We start from the raw sequence: 19,148 nt of genomic DNA on the forward strand, positions 1-19,148 counted from the left end.
AAGAAATTCTTACCAAGGAAACCATCCATCATCCCATCTCCATTCAACGCAAACATCCCCAGCTGACATGCAGCGAGCAACCGATCCATCGTCGACTAAAATACCGCAACCCCGAGACCGAAAAAGTCCACAACGCCACCGGCCATGAGCTCGTAGGTCCCCCGGCTATCTAGATTGTAATATACTATCCCTGGCCTGCATATCCCAAAAATTCCGAATTGCAGGTGTGGACAGGCTATTTCTTGTACATTTTAAATTCGACTGTAATTTGTTATTTATACAGTACTAAACATCATATTTCTATGGCAGCCAGAATGACTTATAGGGCGGTGGTAATTCAAATACAGACCGGTGGTCCTCAGACTACTACGAATGGCTGTATAATGAAATCGGAAATTTTGGAATATGCAGGCCAGAGAGAGTACACCTTCACGAGACCTCTTCCGGTATCCACCGTGGCTGGGGCTCTGAAGCTAAGAACCTACGGTGTCGGATCATGAAGATTGGCCAAGACCGCAACTTAACGCTAGAGTCTACTAACGCGACTCCGTATGCGATCCGAGTAGTACTGACGCATGAATTGGATGGAAATCAGATCGATGAGGGGTGCTTGTGCGATAGCAAATGGGATTTAGGATTAGAGAGGATTTCGAGATACGTGAGAGAGCTAAGGCTATTCCGATCATCTGACCAAGACATCCCCAATGAGCCTTGCTGCATCTGGCTTCTCAGTAAAACCAATCAATTATTCCTAAATTCTCTGCAAAAGTGTTGAATCCTGTATGATTCTGATAGACCTGTTACACGTAGGTCAAGAGCCCACTGAATCCCTCAAATCCAAGACAATTCGCACATGTTCATAGTTCAATTGACATTTTTCTGCCTGTGCCATCAGATGTGCCGTTTTCAGCAGATTCTTTATCTGTCTGCCGTTGAGTTCTAAACTCGAGACTTGATCAAGCTCATCTTCTGAGAATTGTGCAATGTTTCTCGCTGCAATGAACTGACTCCAGATTTGGCGTCTCGATTCTGGGCTAAGCTGTGGATAGCGAATAGAAATGTGGATGCGCGATTCAAAAGCGGGATCGATATGCTCGGCACGGTTGGTTGTCAGGAACAAAATTCCCTGGAAAGAGCCGGTCAGTATTTCATCTCCGATAGTATTTAAGAGTCCAAACCTCGTAATACTCCAAGAGTCTGAGGAAAATGGAGACTAGCTCGTTTCTTTTCAAGTCAATTGTATCGCGAGCTTCCATGAAGACATCAGCTTCATCCAGTAGAATGATGGCCCCCCATCGAGGGATCATGCTCATAACATCTCTCATTTTGCTCTCAACAGTCGCAGAATCTGTACCCAGGTCGCCTGCGCTTAGGATGTAGAGCGGAACCCTCATAGCTTCTGCGACGCTCTCGGCCGTGAGTGTTTTCCCCACTCCAGGAGGACCTTTGAGAAGCATGATGACTCCGCGCCCCTTGCCTTGAATAACGTCATCAAACGTGTCACTCTTGTTGGACTGAGCTTGAGCAATTCCAAGAATGAGTCTCTTCAACCCCTGCTGAGCATGAGGGAGAACCAAAGAGTCAAAAGCCTTTGTGTTCCAAGCAATATCCGTAACGCTATCGACAAAGAATTCCAGCCAAGCCTTTTGTTTGAGAGCGTATCCTCTAAGGATTGGAGTTGCGATAAGCTGTTGTTCCTCGGAAAGAGCGCCCTTTACATTCTCGGAGACCGATATTTGACCATCTGGTTGGAAGATATTGTAGGCTTTTGTATCGATCACGATGCGACTCCGAATGTTGAGTCTCATCTCACGCCCAGTCAAGGGATCGAAACCACTCGCAGGGCCATCATACTGTTTGTAGTGATAGCCTTTATATTCCTGCCAGAGCTTACCACGGTCGGCAAGATCCTTTCGAATGCGTGCTGCATCACCGTGAAAGATCAGAGGGTATACGCATAATTCCACAATAGGCAATGTTCCTTCATAGGCTGGAATTGTCAGGCGCTTGTTTGAGTACCCAAATTCCGCACCATCCCAATCGATATACTTTGCACTGATCACGAAATTGCCACATCTATTGAGGCTGCCTGATTCGAATTGGAAGGCACACTCACGACCATCGATAACACTCAGTATGATAGATCCAGGCTCAAAGAGGGCCCATAGAAGGTCCAGTGTCATCACTTTGTTTTGAATGAGGTCGTTCTTTTCAGATATTGTGTCCTTCAGCTCCTCGTGCAGGACTTCATGTAACAGCATGGCATGTTTCAAGGTCATTGCGTCTGCTTCATTTTCAATGGCTTCGCACAATTGCCTCCATCGATGAACAAAAGGTTTAAATGGGGCTTCCATTTCGAGGCGATTGAGTGTCAATGTAAGCCCCGGGTAGTCTTTCATGACGCTGGCGAGGAAGCTCTTGAGAGGTTCACTTTGGATGATAATCGAATGGACTTTGAGGCTTCTCTTTCCATCGTAACATTTTACCTTTCGTACAATCAACGCATACTTGCTTGACTGCGAGTTTTCTGCCGGCGCAACCAAATCTTTGGGCATTTGATGGGTCCATGAAGAGCGACCTTTCTCATCTGGAGCTGATTGGTAGAGCTCATATGTTTCACCGATGGAGCCGGCCTCGGCCTCGGCCTCTTTGACGTTTGCGGTCATATGGTCTAAGAAATATTATTAATTGGAAACTCTTGACACATATGTCTGTGGAAATGCTCACCAAGAGATGGTTTGTCTGCTTTGAGTTTGATTGTTTCGATATTGATCGGTTGGGATAGTGGTTGTAGATGAGGAGGAACAAACAAAGGCGAGACTGACTGTCATATGAGATGATAGTCGTTATTTAAATAAATACTGACATGCTCCGTACTTGGGAAGCTATGACCATTATTGCTACGTACTAGCTTGTCTAGGCAAAGAGGGGATTTTTGCTATCTGTGACTCAGGAGACCGGATTGGTCACGCTCGGTTGTACAAGGCTGTGAATCATGCATGTACCATGGAATAGTGAGGGATTGGACTTGGAGCCTGATAGAATTCCGCATTCTGTCAGATCAGCGTGAAACTCTTTCGTCTGGAACCACCTATGATTGTTGGACTGCGTGGCAAGGCAACAGACCAACAATGGGTATCTTACCGGCAGGGATTATGCCATGGTGGTGGCGGTTCCTACTGCAGCCTATTGTGACTCACCCGGGCGAAACTCACGCACCGGTCATCACATGCTTGTGCTGACCGATTGCTAAAATGAATGTATGTGCGCCTTCAAATGCATACACTGAGCATCAGGCTAGAACAGTAGCCCGGACCTACCACCTGTAACGCGTATCTCCCGAATCTCCCGAATTGCAGTGCGGAAAAGCCATTCATAATTTCATTCAAAGTTAAATGTAATTTACTATTTACGCATCACCGGAATACCGCATATCTATGGCAGTCCAAATAATTATGTAGGAAATAATCATTTATATATAAACCTTGCACTGTTCCGGATGGCTGTATAGTAGAATCGGAGAATTTGGAATATGTAGGCCCAGAGGTAGTACTTGGCGACACAATAAGATTTACATTTGAACTGGTAGCAGGGTTACACATCGGCATTAGCGTAGTGTCTCCAGAAATTGTCTGATATCCCGATACCCAATCCTTAATACCCAATATTACACACCCCTGGAGAGCCTCCCTACAGGATTGCGGGGTTTGCGGCTGAGCATCATAGCTCCGCTGGAATGCACTCCTGCTCCCCTTTCTGAGGCCCCGCTTCACTGTTATCACTCTTAAAGGACTTTGAAAAGCTGTTGCATCATACTACATAATATAGCAAGCTTGTCCTCATAGCCAATGAAAATCAGGCCTTTTTCAAACGAAGAGCATACTGTGGTCTGAACTATTTATCCCGCGTCTCCATTAAGGTCCTGGAATCACTACATCATCTTCATCCTGCCAAGACGTCTGACTTCTCCAAGTTGTTTAATTATTGATTCCCGAAAATGGAAAAGAAGACATGGTCAATGCTTGGTAGGCGACCTAAGCCCTCATGGACCACTTGTTTATAAGTAGAAACTCATCGTAAACGGCAGAGAACAACCCCGATGTAATGAACAAACTGGCAGCGAAGTTGGGTTTATCATCCGAGCTCCAATTCTACGACGTCTATTCATTGGATGAACCCGAACAACTCGCATATATCCCTCGGCCTGCTCTTGCTCTGCTAGTCATCATTCCTCTAACACCAGCTTGGGATCGAAGTCGCACCGCCGAAGACGCCAACAAAGAACCATACACTGGGTCTGGCCCTGACGAGCCAGTCATCTGGTTCAAGCAGACTATCGGCCACGCCTGCGGCTCGATCGGTCTGCTCCATAGCGTGATCAACGGTCCGGCTGTCGACTTCATCCAGGCTGATTCCGATCTCGCGACGATACGAAACCTCGCCATATCGCTGGATATGACCAAACGCGCCAAAATGCTATACAACAGCGAACCATTCGAGCGGGCTCACAAGTCGGTCGAGCAGGCCGGCGACAGCTATGCCGATCCGATGGATGAGCGTGATGGTGGCCATTTTGTGAGCTTTGTCAAGAGCGGTGGGAAGCTGTGGGAGCTTGAAGGGTTGAGGATGGGTCCTCTGGAGAGAGGAAGTCTGGCTGATGACGAGGACGTTCTCAGTCCACGAGCGCTTGACATGGGTATCAGGAGAATCATCAAGTTGAACATGGATGAAGGAGGTGAGAGCCTTCAATTTAGCTGCATTGCTTTGGCTCGCAGGTCTTAGACTCTGGCTGGGAATCGGCGCACGTATTACGAACTCACTATGCTCCTTTCGATCTAGCCAGATTCGAGAAGATATTGTCTTTCTGCAGATTAAGCGAGCCAAGTTAGACATCAACGAAGTTGAGTACGAAAGCGATGTATAATATTGAGTGCGCATATCAACCTGGTTTAACAAAAGTCTGGTGTGTATGCTGAAATATATTTCAGAGGAAGAATAATATAACTCGAGCAAGCATTTACAACCCTATACCCGATGGAGCTCGAGATGGCTATAATATTGTATATTAAACCACAATGGACTATAGATCGGTGAACTAGGCGGATGTATGTATATACGAGTACGAGATCCATATCTCCGATCAGAGCAACTGCAGTGAACAATTCCGGGGACGCCGATGCATGATGTTACAGTACTGACATCAGACCATGGACGTTTCTACCTAAATTACCGGGCCACGATGGACCTTAATTCTCCACTATTGGTCAGCTACAAAAATTTTGGTAGCAGTGGGTATTCACGGCCACAGCAGTCCCACTTTTCTGTCCGAGGCCGGAGCCCGTTTCTCTGGTATTTTGATAAATAATACTTACTGGCTTCTGGCCAGGCAAAACTGACATATGCACATGCACATTGTCTTGTCTGGATAAAATGACTCTATCAAACCAGCAGGAGTTTATCCACAGCGATTCGAGCTCGCGGGATAAAAAGCCCAGCGATGAAGAAGATTACGACCCCAAGAAGGAAGCCCTAGTCGAGGAGGACCCGTTTGGAAATGAAGATGGCGCGTCGGTCAAGTATCATATTATGAAGTGGTGGTAGGTGTCAATCCCTTGATGACATTTGATGATGGGTTGTTAACTGTAACAGGCAATGTGGAATGCGTGAGTTGTCTCGACGGCACAACGTTCGCTCTGGAAGCTAAACATGGTTCGAAATAGTAATGATTGCTGAAAACATCTCTCTGGGGATTCTATCACTCCCTTCAGCCGTTGCAACGCTTGGAATTGTCCCGTAAGCTTGCACCATCCGGCCCATCCGGGAATGCACTGACATTTTACCCAGGGCTTTACTTCTCATCTTGGGTCTATCAGGTATAACATGGTATACCGGATACATCCTAAATCAATTTAAACTCCGATACCCACATGTTCATAGCATGGGTGATGCGGGTGAGCTGCTTATGGGTCGATTTGGACGCGAATTCCTGGGCCTCGGGCAGCTACTATTCTTGACCTTCATCATGGCTAGCCATTTGTTAACGTTCACCGTCGTGATGAACGAATTAACCGACCACGGGGCTTGTACTATTGCCTTTGGCATAGTCGGACTGGTAATTAGTTTTATCGGAGCCCTGCCGCGAACGATGGATAAGGTCTACTTGATCTCGATCGCATGTGAGTAAAACTAACCCTATCATGACAAGCTATATATTAACCTCTTACAGCCTTTGCTAGTATTCTCACAGCGATCATCGTGGCGATGATTGCAATCGGCGTCCAAGCCCCAGCACACGTGGCCGTCGACATTACTACCGATACAACCTTCGTCAAGGCATTCCTGTCGACTACGAATATCGTCTTTGCATTCGGTATGACCCCATGCTGATTACCAACCAATAACCCAGTACTAATGATGCAGCTGCTCATGTGGCATTTTTCGGCTTCATGTCGGAAATGGAAGACGCTCGCGAGTTCCCCAAATCTCTCGCTATGATGCAAATCTCCCAAACCACTTTATATGTGATCACCTCGATCGTGATATACTGCTATGCAGGGCCGGATGTTTTGTCTCCTGCCTTGGGCTCCGCGGGCCCTGTTATGAAAAAGGTCGGATACGGACTTGCTATTCCAACTGTATGTTCATCTATCCGTGTCTTCTCCCTGTCAAAGCTAATTTTATAAACTAGGTGGTTTTCTCCGGAGTGGTTCTGGGTCATGTTGCCTGCAAATACACCTACGTGCGTATCTTCCGGGGCACGTCTTATATGCATGAGAAGAGTCTTGTCTCGATTGGTGCATGGGTTGCCATTGCGTTCGTCACATGGACGGTCGCATGGGTGATCATGGAATCGATTCCAGTGTTCAACGACCTCCTAAGTCTCATTGTGAGTACCTGCGTCATTAACAACCCCACATTCAGCGCTAATTCAATTCACAGAGTGCCCTTTTCGGAAGTTGGTTTAGCTGTAAGTATCCTAGTCTACCCTTTATTCGAAAAGAAAATAAGACACTAACAACCTCCAAAGATGGCTTGCCTGCAATCTTCTGGCTAGCAATGAACCGGGGAGTATGGTTCTCTTCGTTCAAAAAGACATGCCTGACGATTCTGAACCTGGCCATTTTGGCAATCGCCTGCGCGATCGTACGTACTACCCCTCCACTCTACACCTCTGCGACAAATCACTAATCCTATTCTTCAGTGTGGCCTAGGCCTCTACGTATCGGGGAAATCAATCCACGACGACTCGAAAGGCGGCAGCTGGTCATGTGCAAATAACGCCTAACGGAACCAAACCAGCGTAGAATAAAATTAATACATAGCATAAACGGAGTACAATGGGACTGACATTAGTGGCGATTCAAAATTTGAGACAGTAAAATTCTTCATAGAAGGTTGCCCCTTGCCCCTTCCATAGAGTTCGGGCCCGGTATCGGAGCCAGAAAATCGCCGCAAGGCGTCCCTTCTATGGTTCACTGGACACTTCCCGTTTTATAGTGGAGTCAGGGCCTGCTCCGAACCACTCAATTTGATTCCATTATACAATGACAGACATACGGAGTAAGGTGTAGGGATCTTCTCGAATATTAATGTGGGTCTCGGTTATCTGCGGCGGAAGGCTTGTTGTTGGGTGTGCTCGGAGCTGTCTAGATCGATAGCTCCTAGGGGAAGGAAAAAATCTTGTTAGGTGGTGGTAACTTACGATACGTTCAGGTACTGGAGAGCATGGATGTTGGCATTTTTGAACTGCACTGAGAATACACTGATTTTCTATCGGTTGCCACTGAAGGTTTATGAAGATTGGATGATACTGAAACATACATGCAAACCCTCTATGCTGATCATTTAGGCTCTTTGCATAGCTAGGTATGTTTTAAACGTGAGGTTGTATTCATGTAGGTCAATTGAATAAGAAGTTGATTAATGTAATAGCTAACCCCCCATGCGCCGATGCTGAAAATAAAACATGTCTATAGTTGAAATGCAGACCATCTATGTGTAAATTGGACACCCTTCATTCCAATATCCGGGTTTGTCGTACTCCCAGTCCCCATACCCTTGCTGTAAGCAAGGTTGTATTGTCTCTTTACCACATAGAACATCTGTCGAGGAATCCAACAAAGCCGGCACAGCAACTTTGAGCGTAAGCGGTACCTTGATATTGAGCGAATGTTTCAGGAGTCTTGTCTTCGGCGTATGGTATGAAACACAAAGGTCGAGAGTGTAGATGCGAGAGATGAAGCAGGAGTAAAAACTTGAGACGAATTGTCTACTTTTGGGCAGGTATATCGGTACAGTGATCGACGTCGTGTAATAAACCTTCCCGTTATAGCTCCCTGGAATTTGTAACTGAGGCTCTGCAAACTCTGATGGTCCGGTCGGAGGGTGAGGATAAGTTGTGCCGTTCGATACCACGTGCTTTGTCCATTCCATAGAGGCAATCGAATATGAGGAAAGAGGAATGTGTTCCAGAATGAAATTCTGATTCTTCCCCCTGAGCTCTGCTGCGTTCACATTCAACGGGTGACTGGTCCATGGCGTAGAGCCGTAGAAAGTCCGAACACCAAGTTTACTCCGCAAGGAGCTCAGCTTTGGAGGCTGCTCGCCGTTCTCGGGATCGAATCGTAAATGTACAATGGTCGCTGAATGGATGGTATGTGCACTGGTGTTGGTGTAATCCAAAAGGATAGGGTCTGGCTGACATACAGTCGCCGTCAAGTGTCCTTGGTTTCCCTTGAGCAATCCATTGTTGACGCGCTTTGCTCCTTGTACGCTGTGACAGAGGCCATTTTCACCAGCCTTCCGAATGAGACCCTGGTCGATGCCCGGAACAACGCGCACTTCTCTCGATGTGTCCACGAGCGGTTTGTTATGGGAGTCCTTTACCGGGGGATCTCGCAATACTCGGGCCCGTATCGCGTAGGATATTTGACATGTATCCGGTGCTATGTCGCATAGGCCTGATCCACAGGCAGTCGAATCACCGAAGGTTGCAGGAAGTTGAGTATGTGTTTGGTGGACGTGATTGTCGCTAACTTTGTGTCGGCATGATTGTGGGAGAAGTCGGTCGGGGAGGATAAATAGGAAAGGAATACGGTAGGATATGCTGGGCTTCAGGACTTTGCATGATGGGTATACATCTGGGTCTATAGGTTGTCGAAGTCGTAGGAAAGTATGGCGAGCGATTCTTTGGCCAACAACGGGGTCGGTTCTCTCAATGGAAACCCTAGATCGACCTTTTGTTTTGCTCTTAGCCCCTTGCCAGTATTGTCTTGAAGCTTTGTAGGTATAGCTTACCTTCGAACGTAATTTCGATGTCGTGAAATGGAGTTTCATGGTCGACATCAATAGTTATATTGCCTTCTATCGAATCAAATGTCGTGTAGGTCTTAGCATCGCCAGCATCCTGACCGTCGATATCAATTGTCACTCTGGGACGGGTGGCAATGCATTCCCAGGCATTCAAGCCTCGACAGAATATCGATTTTGATACCATTTTTTCTATGTGGTAGAACTAGTTGTCCAGGAGCCGAGAGAGTATATCTGCAAGTTATTGTATGATGGTATGCTAGCATATGGTCCGCAACTAGCCGCAGCTGTAACATACGGCGTCCGATATTAGGAGCAAGCTGTATTGCTTGTGTTGGATGGTGGCCGGTAGAAATCCTTCAATTCCGGTATCGGGGCCCGAAGCATCCAGGAGCTCACTGAGACTAGCGAGAAAATTTCAAAAAATAGTGTAATCGGAAAGCATGGTTAGACCACATGCCTGACATTTGCCCATCACTGCAAAAGGGCTGTTCCGAGCCTAACCGAGCATGAGGACATCGGCGCCCTGCACGCCCTGAATATCTCGCGGCCTCGACCCAGCCAGTGGGTCTCTATCATCATAAAACTTGCTAACATGATATTAGGTGTCCATGACGAATTCTCCCCAAAAGAAAACACAATATCTGCATCGCTTGTGACTTTCTGGAACATATCATGTCCGCGGACCTTTCTTGGCTGTGACTTCATCACTATAGACCGAATACATAAATTAGCCATAGAGCTTTCTCCCAAAGTTGTAAAGCTTTTTCTGATATTAAACTGTTTTCTCCGGTAACATCTGTTTGCTACCCCAATTCAGGCTCGCTGAGCGCCGTGGCGCGGCCATTTCATGTCTTTTTCCTTAACCTTGAGCGCGTTGAGCCCCCCAGATGTCTTCCTTCAGCCCTAAGCTTCAATTTGCGCTTTTTTATCCTCCTGTGGTTTCTCCTAATCAGCAGGCCCTTACCCTGAAAACCGAAAACGTCAATCCTTTCGACCTTGCGTGACCGACTTTCTTGTCCTTATCGAGACTGGATCACCCCATCCGACTTCCTGCAGTCTCCCTGCCCCCTTGCGCTCCTCCCTTCTGCTTTCTTAAGGAAATTTTGGAATCCCCGCAGGTACTATCCGGGGGCCGGTCCAGAATGCGCCAAGGTCAAACGTATCCGAAGTAAAAGCGGAGGTTGAATTCCATATCCCGGGTGACAAGCCGTTTAACAGCCATGACTGCATCTAACCGGTATCCTCGTCGCATGGCGCGTTGTTGAGCTTGCTCGGGCGATGAATTCCATGTCATCCGCTTCGATCGGGCTCAGGAGGCTTCATCCGAACCCACTCCACAAACTTCAACTTCCGACATTTCAACGTTTTTCCTCCTTAGCAATAACACTCACAATGGCTGGTAGGGTCTTTGGCTTTCTGATCTCACCGATAAAGTCGCCCATCTTATCTCCGATGTAGTACTAGGTAGTTGATTTATTTTGAGTGTCCGTTTTGTGTGAAGTTGTTCGACCCCCAAACGCTGCGTTGACGATACCTGACGTGTGGCTTTTGAGCGATGACCATGGCAACCATGGAAACTTGGTGGTGGGTTAGCCAATTGCACTTAGGCAGTAACCCGTTATGCTCTGGGCTCATGGGGCCATTGGCGTAGGACGGGTCTTAATTGTCGAACCTTAACGAAGGTCAGTTGCATCAACGGCGACCTTTTGGCAGGAACGTGGGATAACGAATCAGGCAGGATATTCTGGGCCTGTGGCTTATGGAAGATTTTCAAACACAATTTCCGGATTAATCGAGAAGCTCTGATGAGCTGTAAGTCAAGATCTCCGGTTGCCACAGACTTGTAGCGTTGTCTATTTCGCAATTTTTGTCCTAGCTGAATGGTTCGTGTATACCACTGGCATGGTGGAGATGGGTTCTATAAGAATCTCGCAGTTGACGCAGGGATCCCATAGAATAATTTAGATAGGCACAGATACCCGGGCATGTACTCAGAACTTAAAGTAAGATTATGAAGATCGAAAACTTCTTGTGCATCTTTGCCCATTAATATTCTGCGAATTGGGTAGGTTTTCGTACAGCGAGCAAATGGTATTTGGGTTATGCACAGGGTTGTGGTCTTGCAACTATATTGATGGTGTTACCTTCCGGTATTTCAACGCTTTTTCTCCTTCGTCAGTCGCAGAATTGCTGGTAGGGTCTTTGGCTTTCTGACCTCATATATGAAGTTGCCCATCATCTCTCCGATGTAGTAACAGCCGCAGGACTTGAAGATATAGCCCATTTCTCCCGAGCTGGCCGTCTTCGGATAGCCGGTCTCCAGGCTTGGAACCATTACCGAGACGTAAGAGTGGAAATCTGACAATCCCATAACGTGCTCTGTCAAGCGCGGCCATCCAGAATCCTATGCCAGCTGTCGTAGAGACGCCTCCGCGGGAGGCGTTGAGATAGAAATTCCCTTGGTCATCCCAAGTGCATTGATATATTTTGGGCTTAAAGTGCTGCTTTACCAGATAGCTTAGCACACCACCTTCCGAAGATAGATGTCAAGGGGGGAGTGATAATTTCCCCCCTGTTCCAAGCTCAGTGATAGATACTCTTTTGTTATGGGGTAGTCATTATGTGACACCAATTTCCGAATAGAGCGGTGCTTGGACGATAGAAGTTTCTTTTTCTTGCTTCGATTGGAGCCGGGCTTATGCGACTTAAAAAGTGCCCTAGGAGGTCAGGTAAGGTTCAATATTGGACCCCAGCAGGTATTTCCTTGAGTCGCAATTTTGAGACGATAGAGACTGGCCACTTGGGATTGACGACTTGTGCCAAATATATGACACCGAAGTTACCAGCTTTGTCGTCTAGATTTTGTGGTCCTGCTTGGTTCCGCACGATTTCTCTCTGCTGCTCGTATGGGATGTCGAATCTCCCCGCAATTTTCAGCCTGCTCAACAATCTTCGCCATTTCTGTCTTGTCTGATGGATATCAGTATTTGAGAGTCGCAAGTTTTCCCTTGGTAAGGAACTACTTGCATATACAGTTCCACTAGAACGGCCGTATGTCGAGTCCTAACTTCTTGTCCGATTAGGGACTCTGGACGCCTAAGCGTTCCTGCACCTGATTAAGTCCTCTGCTGCTTTTCTTTCTGGTTCTTTGCGTTTATTGATGCCTTTCCCTTGTCCGGACTCGGACCTCTCGGGGAACTGGGGCCAAAAAACAAGCCAGACCAACATTCTGAATATCTGTACCAAGGTTAGTGATCCGAGAAAGATTGGGCATGCTCGCTGTTGAAGAACTACCACTTTACCTGAGACGTAGGATTTCCTGATGAACGGATTTCCTTTCGGCCGCATTCTCAACAAGTGCTCCATGTACCTGCAGATGATCAACTAGGTCCTGTAGGACCATGAGATCGGGTCCCAAGTGATCATTGGTCCATCCTTCTGGGATGTTCTCGGGGTAGCGATGGTCATTTCTGAATCCGAGTCAGTGTTTCTCCGATGTACTGCGCTTTCGATAGTAGAACTTACGTGGACTTTCAATGGATTGTGGATGGCTCTCTGGATATGAGCTTCTTGTCTCGCAAGACCTGATCTCGGTCGCTGGCCGCAGTCCGTATGAATGTTCGGTTTTCATCGACCTCAAGTCTCGCCAGTTGTAGCTGGCGAGCAGGCCTTGTTGAGCGGACAGCTTCCAGAACGGGAGAGACTAAATATGCCATAAAAAGGTTCAATGGGGACTATACAGCTATAGGAGAGAGGTGAAGGAGTGTAGAGATGCAGAAACGGGGAGATGCAGAAACAGGGAGATGCAGAGATAGGGAGGTATCTGGCACTTGATGATAGGTGAATGCTTGAAACAACACAAACGACAGGCTTCATATCATTCACTCCTCCTTTATTATTCACTTCTTGAAGCACTTGGCAAAGATTGAGATTCTTGGTTTCAATTTTGCTTTCTAGAACAGGGCATGATGGATCAGACCACTGGTTACTGCTTACAACTGCTTAGGTCTTGGTAGTAGACTATACTTCGCTCTATACTCTATCTTTTCTTCTCTGGTACTGTCCCATCGAACAGGGTTGGGTCACACCTCATATCAATAATAATACGCCATCGGTTCATGAAGTTATGAGGGCTTGAATTCTATGAATCACGAGCAACGCAATCCTTTACTCTGCAGCAGCCACTCCGACCGTGAAGTTGCTCAGAATAAGGAACAAACAGCCTTGGCCCTTCAGATTCCACAGGGGGCTCGGGGGAGTCCATCCGAACCCACTCCACAAACTTCAACTTCCTACATTTCAACGCTTTTTCTCCTTCCTCGGCCATGACACGCACAATGGCTGGTAGGGTGTTTGGCTTTTTTATCTCGTATATGTAGTCACCCATCTTATCCCCAATATAATAATGGCCGCCGGACGTGATAATAAAGCCCATTTCTCCGGAACTAGGCGTGTTCACCAAAACAGGTCTGACCCCTTCCAGTCCGTGGCATCGCGCTAGATAAAGCTCTCTGGAATTAGGGCGGAAAGTGCGGTTGAGACGCTCAGGGTCGTTCGTCCAACCTTCCGGGACGTTTTCGGGCTATCAGTACTCATGTCAGATAGATACTGGGAAGTCGATGGTGGAACTTACGGCGACTTCCATCGTGGTAGTTGGATGCGGGCGGGCCTTGCAGAGATGGAGAGATGGAGTAAGAAGATCTAATTTAAACCCAGGACGAACAGGAGCCACTAGACGAGTTCCGGGTTGATGAAAAGGGAGGGACGGGGAGATAGAGAGGGTGTCTGGCGGTCGGGTCTGGGTTGTTGATGAAGGAATGACGAAATAGCATGTGAGGCACAACATAAATATCTTTCCTGGACCACGCTTCAAACACACGGAATGTTGAGATGAGATAATCCAAGCTATTTTTCTGTTTTACAAAAATCGACCTCACAGAGGTAGTGAAGCACACGATTCGAGCAAAAGATAAAACTATAAATTTGAAAACCCACTATACATTTAGAATATCTCTCGTTCTTTTGTAGCTGTCCCTCCATCTAGTCAGCCAAGCAGCTCTCATCAACAGTAGAGATTATCTAGTCATTACAAGACCTGGTGGAAGATTACAAATTGGTAGTCGAGTGTACTAAGATAGAATGAATATTCCGAGATAACTCTTAAAGCAGTGGGTGCTTCAGCCCTTCCTCCGCACCACTATAACTACAGTTTAATCACTCTTTGTCCCCAAGGGAGCATAATCGCTATCTTGTCCGTTGTCGAAGTTATCCCTAATGGGTGGGGGAGGCTCTACCTAGGTAGTTCTTAGGGGCCTGATTTGGTAGTTATGCAGGATAATACGCCAATCCACAGGGCTCATGTTGTTTGAAATTGAATTGCTTAACTGGCCGCCTTATTCGCCCGATCTCAGTCCCGTTGAGCAAGCGCGCAGTCGAATATCGCAGGATTATTTTGATGGCTTGATCAAATCGATTCGGACCCGTTTGGAAGTAGTAAACGCTGCACACCGCTGGTATATTACTTTTTTATTGGCTTTATTGAACGCGGGATGCTCTGTTCTATTATAGTCAATATTCATAATTTTTGAAATCAAACTAGTGGGGTGGTTTCGGTTTCATGAACATTGCAACATTGTATATTTTCGCGCCCGTGTGTTGATGTACGGAAACTTTTGCGTCAGAACTGTACCTCTGCTTGAGCAGTAGGTCTTGATTATAGTATGCTATGTTGTATTGCTTAAAAAAACCCAAGATAAAATAAAAATGAGGTTCAAACGAAGACTAAACCGCATAGCCCCATACGACCGCACACCATACCATCGGCAAATGACGCACACCAGCCACAGCCATAACATAACATCCATCCAAATTGCACTTCAAAATACCCTAATATCCTGTGAGACGTACAGGCCTCCCCGACAAAGATTACAAATCCAACGGACCTCATAAGCCTTCCCAGATCTCAAAACGTGGGATGAACGGCTTCTCCGGGAACAGAATTCCGTAGCTTCAGATGCCGAAGATCGATAAAACGAAGACGATCCCCGCTCGGCAAAGCTTGTCCATTCACGTCTAATTCAGCTTCAAAATCACCACTCAACCAGATTCCCCAGAAGAAAGAGAAGGAAGAGAAAAAAAAGATGATCGCAGGTCTCGCTCACGTCAATCTCCTCGTGCCGCCCGGCACCTTGGAAGAAGCCAATCTTTTCTATACCGGCACGTTGGGATTAACGGCGGTGCCAGTGCCTCCGCTGCAGAGAGAAACTACGGCCTGGTAATTCTCTTTCACGAACAATTTTGTGCCTTTAAATTGGAGTAGTACTAATTAGAAAACAGGTTCAACATTGCCGATGGAGGGCAACAAATCCACATCGCGTTCGGAGATAACGAGCCCGACTCGTCGCGGCATCCGTGCTTCCGAGTCGGATCTCTCGAGGAGCTACATGCGCTGAAGCAGCGTATCTACGAACACCATGTACGTGGTGGAAAAGCAGCCCCGATGGCAGCGGATAAGCCGGGAGGGGATATATCAGGTCAGACTTCCTTGTTCTTTCGATTTCTAAGGTCTGATTCTAATGAATGCAGGCGAAATGGGTGTGGAATATCCGACGCGATTCTTTGCGAGGGACTATGCAGGAAACCGGCTGGAGTTTAGCTTATGAACCCTCCAATGAAATTAAAGGGGCTACAACGTGACGAAAATGAATCATTTAGGTTATGCATAGGGCTGTGGTCTTGTGGTGATGGTGATGGCGTTTTGATCAGGGTACGTATACGAGCCGATGGGAAATTGAGCAGGACAATATAGTTATATCATACCCCGTTCCAGGATCTTGGACAAACACGCGGCCTAATCTAAGTTAATCTCTTTTAAACTGCTGGGACCAGGAACTCAATCTCGAAGGAATCGAAGGTCAGATTTTGCACATAGTACCAGTACGGAGTAGTTCTCCGCAACATGGCGTGAATTCGGAGACTCGGAGAATTATGGATTGAATGGGCAGAGGTGGTATTGAAACTGGATCTCATGGGTCTCCAGTGTCTACGAAGAATTTTAATATCTCTAAAAACAGACAAAACAAGGCACTTGAGTTTCCGACAATGGAAGTCGGGCGATTAGTCGGAGAATTAGAAGCCTCCTCAGACATTTTGAGGCTGCTTGCCTTCCGCTTTAGGCATACAGCTCAACTTTTCTCTCGCCCGAACAACAGGTGGAGATCCTCGAATGCAGATCATAATCAGGGCCGTTAACAGTTCCCTGTTGGTGAAGAATTCGACTGCGTTTGGCCAGAAGCTAGAGAGGAATGTCGGGAGATTCCTGGTGGATCCTCGGAGAATCCCCCAACCCTACCAATGTCGCCGTCCATGGGTCGACTCCAAACCCGCCATTTCCCCGACATTTGCCAATTAGCGTCGCCTCCAACATACCTTAATGATCCTCGAATCGATTACCCAATTCGACAAACTCTGGAATGTGGAAAAGTACTTGAACCTGCTCCCTGCGCGCTTGTTCGCAAGATGAATGCGACCCCTAACCCACCAAGCACCACCACCATGAAGCCCACATCAGCCGCGCTTCTCCTTCTCGCCGGCCAGGCCGTCGACGCCATTGACTACAATGCGGCGCCGCCGAACCTCTCAACTCTGGCCAACGGCTCTCTCTTCGAGACGTGGCGCCCTCGCGCCCATGTGTTGCCGGTCTCGGGCAAGACCGGTGATCCTTGCATGAAGTACACCGATCCCAAGACGGGCTTGTTCCATGTGGGCTGGCTGCACAATGACTCGGGCATCACCGGTGCCACGACGGATGACATGGTGACCTATCGCGACCTCAACGGTGGTGGACCTTCCATTGTGCCCGGTGGTATCAATGACCCTCTCGCTGTCTTTGACGGCTCTGTCATCCCTCGTGGCATCAACGGAACCCCTACCTTAATCTATACCTCGGTCTCATTCCTGCCCATCCACTGGTCCATTCCCTACACCCGTGGAGCCGAGTCCCAGTCGCTGGCTGTCTCCTATGACGGCGGCCGCAACTTCACCAAGGTGAACCAGGGCCCCGTCATCCCCGAGGCCCCCTTCGGTGTCAACGTGACCGCTTTCCGCGACCCGTATGTCTTCCAGAACCCCCAGCTGGATACCCTCTCCGATAGCTCCGTGGGAACCTGGTACACCGTGGTCTCCGGCGGCGTGCACGACGTCGGTCCCAGCCAGTTCCTGTACCGCCAGACCGACCCGGACTTCCAGTACTGGGAGTACCTGGGTGAATGGTGGCGCGAGGGCGTCAACACCACCTGGGGCGACGGCACCTGGGCCGGCGGCTGGGGCTTCAACTTCGAAACCGGCAACATCTTCGGTCTGAACGACGAGGGCTACGACCCTGAAGGCGAGGTCTTCAACACCCTCGGAACCGAGGGATCCAATGCCCCGATCAAGCGCGAGCTCAGCTCCATCCACGACCTGCTCTGGACCGCCGGAAAGATCTCCAACAACGGATCCATCAAATTCACCCCCACCATGGCCGGTGTTCTGGACTGGGGTGCCTCCGCCTACGCCGCGGCAGGTAAGGTCCTGACAGCCGACTCCCAGGCCTCGAAGAAGAGCGGCGCCCCTGCTCGCTTCGTCACCTACCCCTGGCTCACGGGCGACGAGTACGGCCAGGCAAAGCTATTCCCCACTAGACAACAGAACTGGACCGGAACCCTGCTTCTTCCTCGCGAGCTGCACACTCTCAGCATCCACAACGTCGTGGATAACGAACTCGCGCGCGAGACTGGCGTGTCGTGGCGCGTTCAGGGCAAGTCGAAGTCCGGAACCCTCGAGCTGAAGACGCTCGGTATCGACATCGCTCGCGAGACCTACAACGCTCTCACCCGCGGCTCCTCTACCGACGAGTCGGACCGCAAGCTTTCCAACCAGTCCACCCCCGTCCCCTTCGCCAAGTCCCCGGAGAACAAGTTCTTCGTGCTGCGCGCCAACCTCACTTTCCCGCAGTCTGCGCGCAAGTCGGGCCTGAAGAGTGGTTTCCAGATCCTGTCGTCGGAATTCGAGTCCACGAACATCTACTACCAGTTCTCTAATGAATCGATCATCATCGACCGCAGCAACACCAGCGCCGCGGCGCAGTCTACCTCGGGAATCACCACCTACAACGAGGCGGGTCGTCTCCGTCTCTTCGACGTTGTCGAGGATGGTGCTGAGAAGATCGAGTCGTTGGAGTTGACCATCGTCGTGGATAACGGGGTTCTGGAGGTCTTTGCCAATGGCCGCTTCGCCTTGAGTACTTGGGCTCGGTAAGTTTCCTGCTTTCTATTGTAATGAGAAAAGAAACAGAGTACTGATTTAATCACAGGTCGTGGTATGCCAAATCCACTGGCATCAAGTTCCTTCACAACGGTGTCGGCCAGGTACAGTTCAGCGACGTGTCGGTGTCCGAGGGCCTGTTCGAGGCGTGGCCGGAGAGGCAGTAATCTCTAACCCAACTTAGCATTTCAAATTCCTTTGCGATTAGTGTGTATTATTAGATATCAATCCTATAGAGACGAATAATAATTCGATATAGACAAGGCGTCTTGGAAAGATGTAATTATTTTCACACGATCTTTCGAGCAAGTTCCATAATCAAGCCCCCATCTTACAATTATTAAGCTCAAATGAAGCAATCGTGACTAGCGTCATCCTGTCATCTTTAGCGCAGCCTCATCATGTATAGCTCACATCGCGCGTTCGTTATCATGGCCAGATTTATAATCACAGGGAAACAACAATTGTTTTGGATTTCTAATCGCGGCGTGTTTTTCGTCCGTCTGGATGTATATACTTTGGACTCAATTCCA

At 48.2% G+C, this 19,148-nt stretch overlaps 8 protein-coding genes across 8 annotated transcripts; 4 read left to right on the top strand and 4 right to left on the bottom strand.

Moving 5' to 3' along the window:
• Window positions 1–390: 390 nt before the first annotated feature.
• P170DRAFT_454420 (ATP-binding protein) lies at window positions 391–3,080 on the bottom strand. Its single transcript, XM_024851432.1, has 3 exons — window positions 2,728–3,080; window positions 1,179–2,671; window positions 391–1,126 (listed from the first exon to the last, which is right to left on the bottom strand). The coding sequence occupies exons 2-3, from the start codon at window positions 2,664–2,666 to the stop codon at window positions 812–814; spliced, it is 1,803 nt and encodes a 600-aa protein (XP_024708613.1). The 5' UTR covers window positions 2,667–2,671; window positions 2,728–3,080; the 3' UTR covers window positions 391–811.
• A 655-nt stretch (window positions 3,081–3,735) lies between these two features.
• P170DRAFT_404333 (ubiquitin carboxyl-terminal hydrolase) lies at window positions 3,736–4,988 on the top strand. The gene is made up of 2 exons (XM_024846522.1): window positions 3,736–4,025; window positions 4,088–4,988. The coding sequence occupies exons 1-2, from the start codon at window positions 3,998–4,000 to the stop codon at window positions 4,780–4,782; spliced, it is 723 nt and encodes a 240-aa protein (XP_024708614.1). The 5' UTR covers window positions 3,736–3,997; the 3' UTR covers window positions 4,783–4,988.
• A 517-nt stretch (window positions 4,989–5,505) lies between these two features.
• Window positions 5,506–7,351, top strand: P170DRAFT_379954 (putative amino acid transporter). The gene is made up of 10 exons (XM_024845510.1): window positions 5,506–5,597; window positions 5,650–5,663; window positions 5,721–5,793; window positions 5,845–6,176; window positions 6,227–6,370; window positions 6,421–6,635; window positions 6,689–6,886; window positions 6,940–6,967; window positions 7,028–7,143; window positions 7,202–7,351. The coding sequence occupies exons 1-10, from the start codon at window positions 5,587–5,589 to the stop codon at window positions 7,283–7,285; spliced, it is 1,215 nt and encodes a 404-aa protein (XP_024708615.1). The 5' UTR covers window positions 5,506–5,586; the 3' UTR covers window positions 7,286–7,351.
• A 641-nt stretch (window positions 7,352–7,992) lies between these two features.
• P170DRAFT_507982 (uncharacterized protein) lies at window positions 7,993–9,496 on the bottom strand (the record flags this gene model as incomplete). Its single annotated transcript, XM_024854522.1, has 2 exons — window positions 7,993–9,236; window positions 9,298–9,496. The coding sequence occupies 2 exons, from the start codon at window positions 9,494–9,496 to the stop codon at window positions 7,993–7,995; spliced, it is 1,443 nt and encodes a 480-aa protein (XP_024708616.1).
• Window positions 9,497–11,057: 1,561 nt separating this feature from the next.
• P170DRAFT_490385 (uncharacterized protein) lies at window positions 11,058–12,045 on the bottom strand (the record flags this gene model as incomplete). Its single annotated transcript, XM_024853993.1, has 3 exons — window positions 11,058–11,431; window positions 11,580–11,842; window positions 11,940–12,045. Coding segments are annotated over 3 exons (570 nt in total), but the record flags the coding sequence as incomplete, so codon positions are not given.
• A 1,408-nt stretch (window positions 12,046–13,453) lies between these two features.
• P170DRAFT_424071 (uncharacterized protein) lies at window positions 13,454–13,957 on the bottom strand (the record flags this gene model as incomplete). The annotated part of the gene is made up of 2 exons (XM_024847546.1): window positions 13,454–13,894; window positions 13,946–13,957. The coding sequence occupies 2 exons, from the start codon at window positions 13,955–13,957 to the stop codon at window positions 13,454–13,456; spliced, it is 453 nt and encodes a 150-aa protein (XP_024708618.1).
• Window positions 13,958–15,290: 1,333 nt separating this feature from the next.
• P170DRAFT_463053 (putative glyoxalase family protein) lies at window positions 15,291–16,113 on the top strand. Its single transcript, XM_024852135.1, has 3 exons — window positions 15,291–15,586; window positions 15,649–15,845; window positions 15,898–16,113. Exons 1-3 carry the CDS (start codon window positions 15,453–15,455, stop codon window positions 15,972–15,974), a joined length of 408 nt encoding a protein of 135 aa, XP_024708619.1. The 5' UTR covers window positions 15,291–15,452; the 3' UTR covers window positions 15,975–16,113.
• A 753-nt stretch (window positions 16,114–16,866) lies between these two features.
• On the top strand, window positions 16,867–18,782 carry P170DRAFT_351866 (glycoside hydrolase family 32 protein; the record flags this gene model as incomplete). Its single annotated transcript, XM_024843895.1, has 2 exons — window positions 16,867–18,605; window positions 18,665–18,782. The coding sequence occupies 2 exons, from the start codon at window positions 16,867–16,869 to the stop codon at window positions 18,780–18,782; spliced, it is 1,857 nt and encodes a 618-aa protein (XP_024708620.1).
• Window positions 18,783–19,148: the final 366 nt, after the last annotated feature.

Source organism: Aspergillus steynii (genome assembly GCF_002849105.1).
Source record: "Aspergillus steynii IBT 23096 chromosome Unknown P170scaffold_2, whole genome shotgun sequence".
NCBI classification, from domain to species: domain Eukaryota; kingdom Fungi; phylum Ascomycota; class Eurotiomycetes; order Eurotiales; family Aspergillaceae; genus Aspergillus; species Aspergillus steynii.

Excerpts from the sequence above, each read along its gene's own strand:
- P170DRAFT_454420 (XM_024851432.1), bottom strand. The coding sequence starts at position 2,666 with ATGACCGCAAACGTCAAAGAGGCCGAGGCCGAGGCCGGCTCCATCGGT. Across the intron at positions 1,127-1,178 it reads GACTCTTGGAGTATTACGAG|GGAATTTTGTTCCTGACAAC; the intron begins GTTTGGACTCTT and ends GGCTCTTTCCAG.
- P170DRAFT_404333 (XM_024846522.1), top strand. The coding sequence starts at position 3,998 with ATGGAAAAGAAGACATGGTCAATGCTTG. Across the intron at positions 4,026-4,087 it reads GAAGACATGGTCAATGCTTG|AGAACAACCCCGATGTAATG; the intron begins GTAGGCGACCTA and ends CGTAAACGGCAG.
- P170DRAFT_379954 (XM_024845510.1), top strand. Across the intron at positions 6,636-6,688 it reads ACGGACTTGCTATTCCAACT|GTGGTTTTCTCCGGAGTGGT; the intron begins GTATGTTCATCT and ends TTTATAAACTAG. Across the intron at positions 6,887-6,939 it reads ACGACCTCCTAAGTCTCATT|AGTGCCCTTTTCGGAAGTTG; the intron begins GTGAGTACCTGC and ends TTCAATTCACAG.
- P170DRAFT_463053 (XM_024852135.1), top strand. The coding sequence starts at position 15,453 with ATGATCGCAGGTCTCGCTCACGTCAATCTCCTCGTGCCGCCCGGCACC. Across the intron at positions 15,587-15,648 it reads CAGAGAGAAACTACGGCCTG|GTTCAACATTGCCGATGGAG; the intron begins GTAATTCTCTTT and ends ATTAGAAAACAG. Across the intron at positions 15,846-15,897 it reads GCCGGGAGGGGATATATCAG|GCGAAATGGGTGTGGAATAT; the intron begins GTCAGACTTCCT and ends TAATGAATGCAG.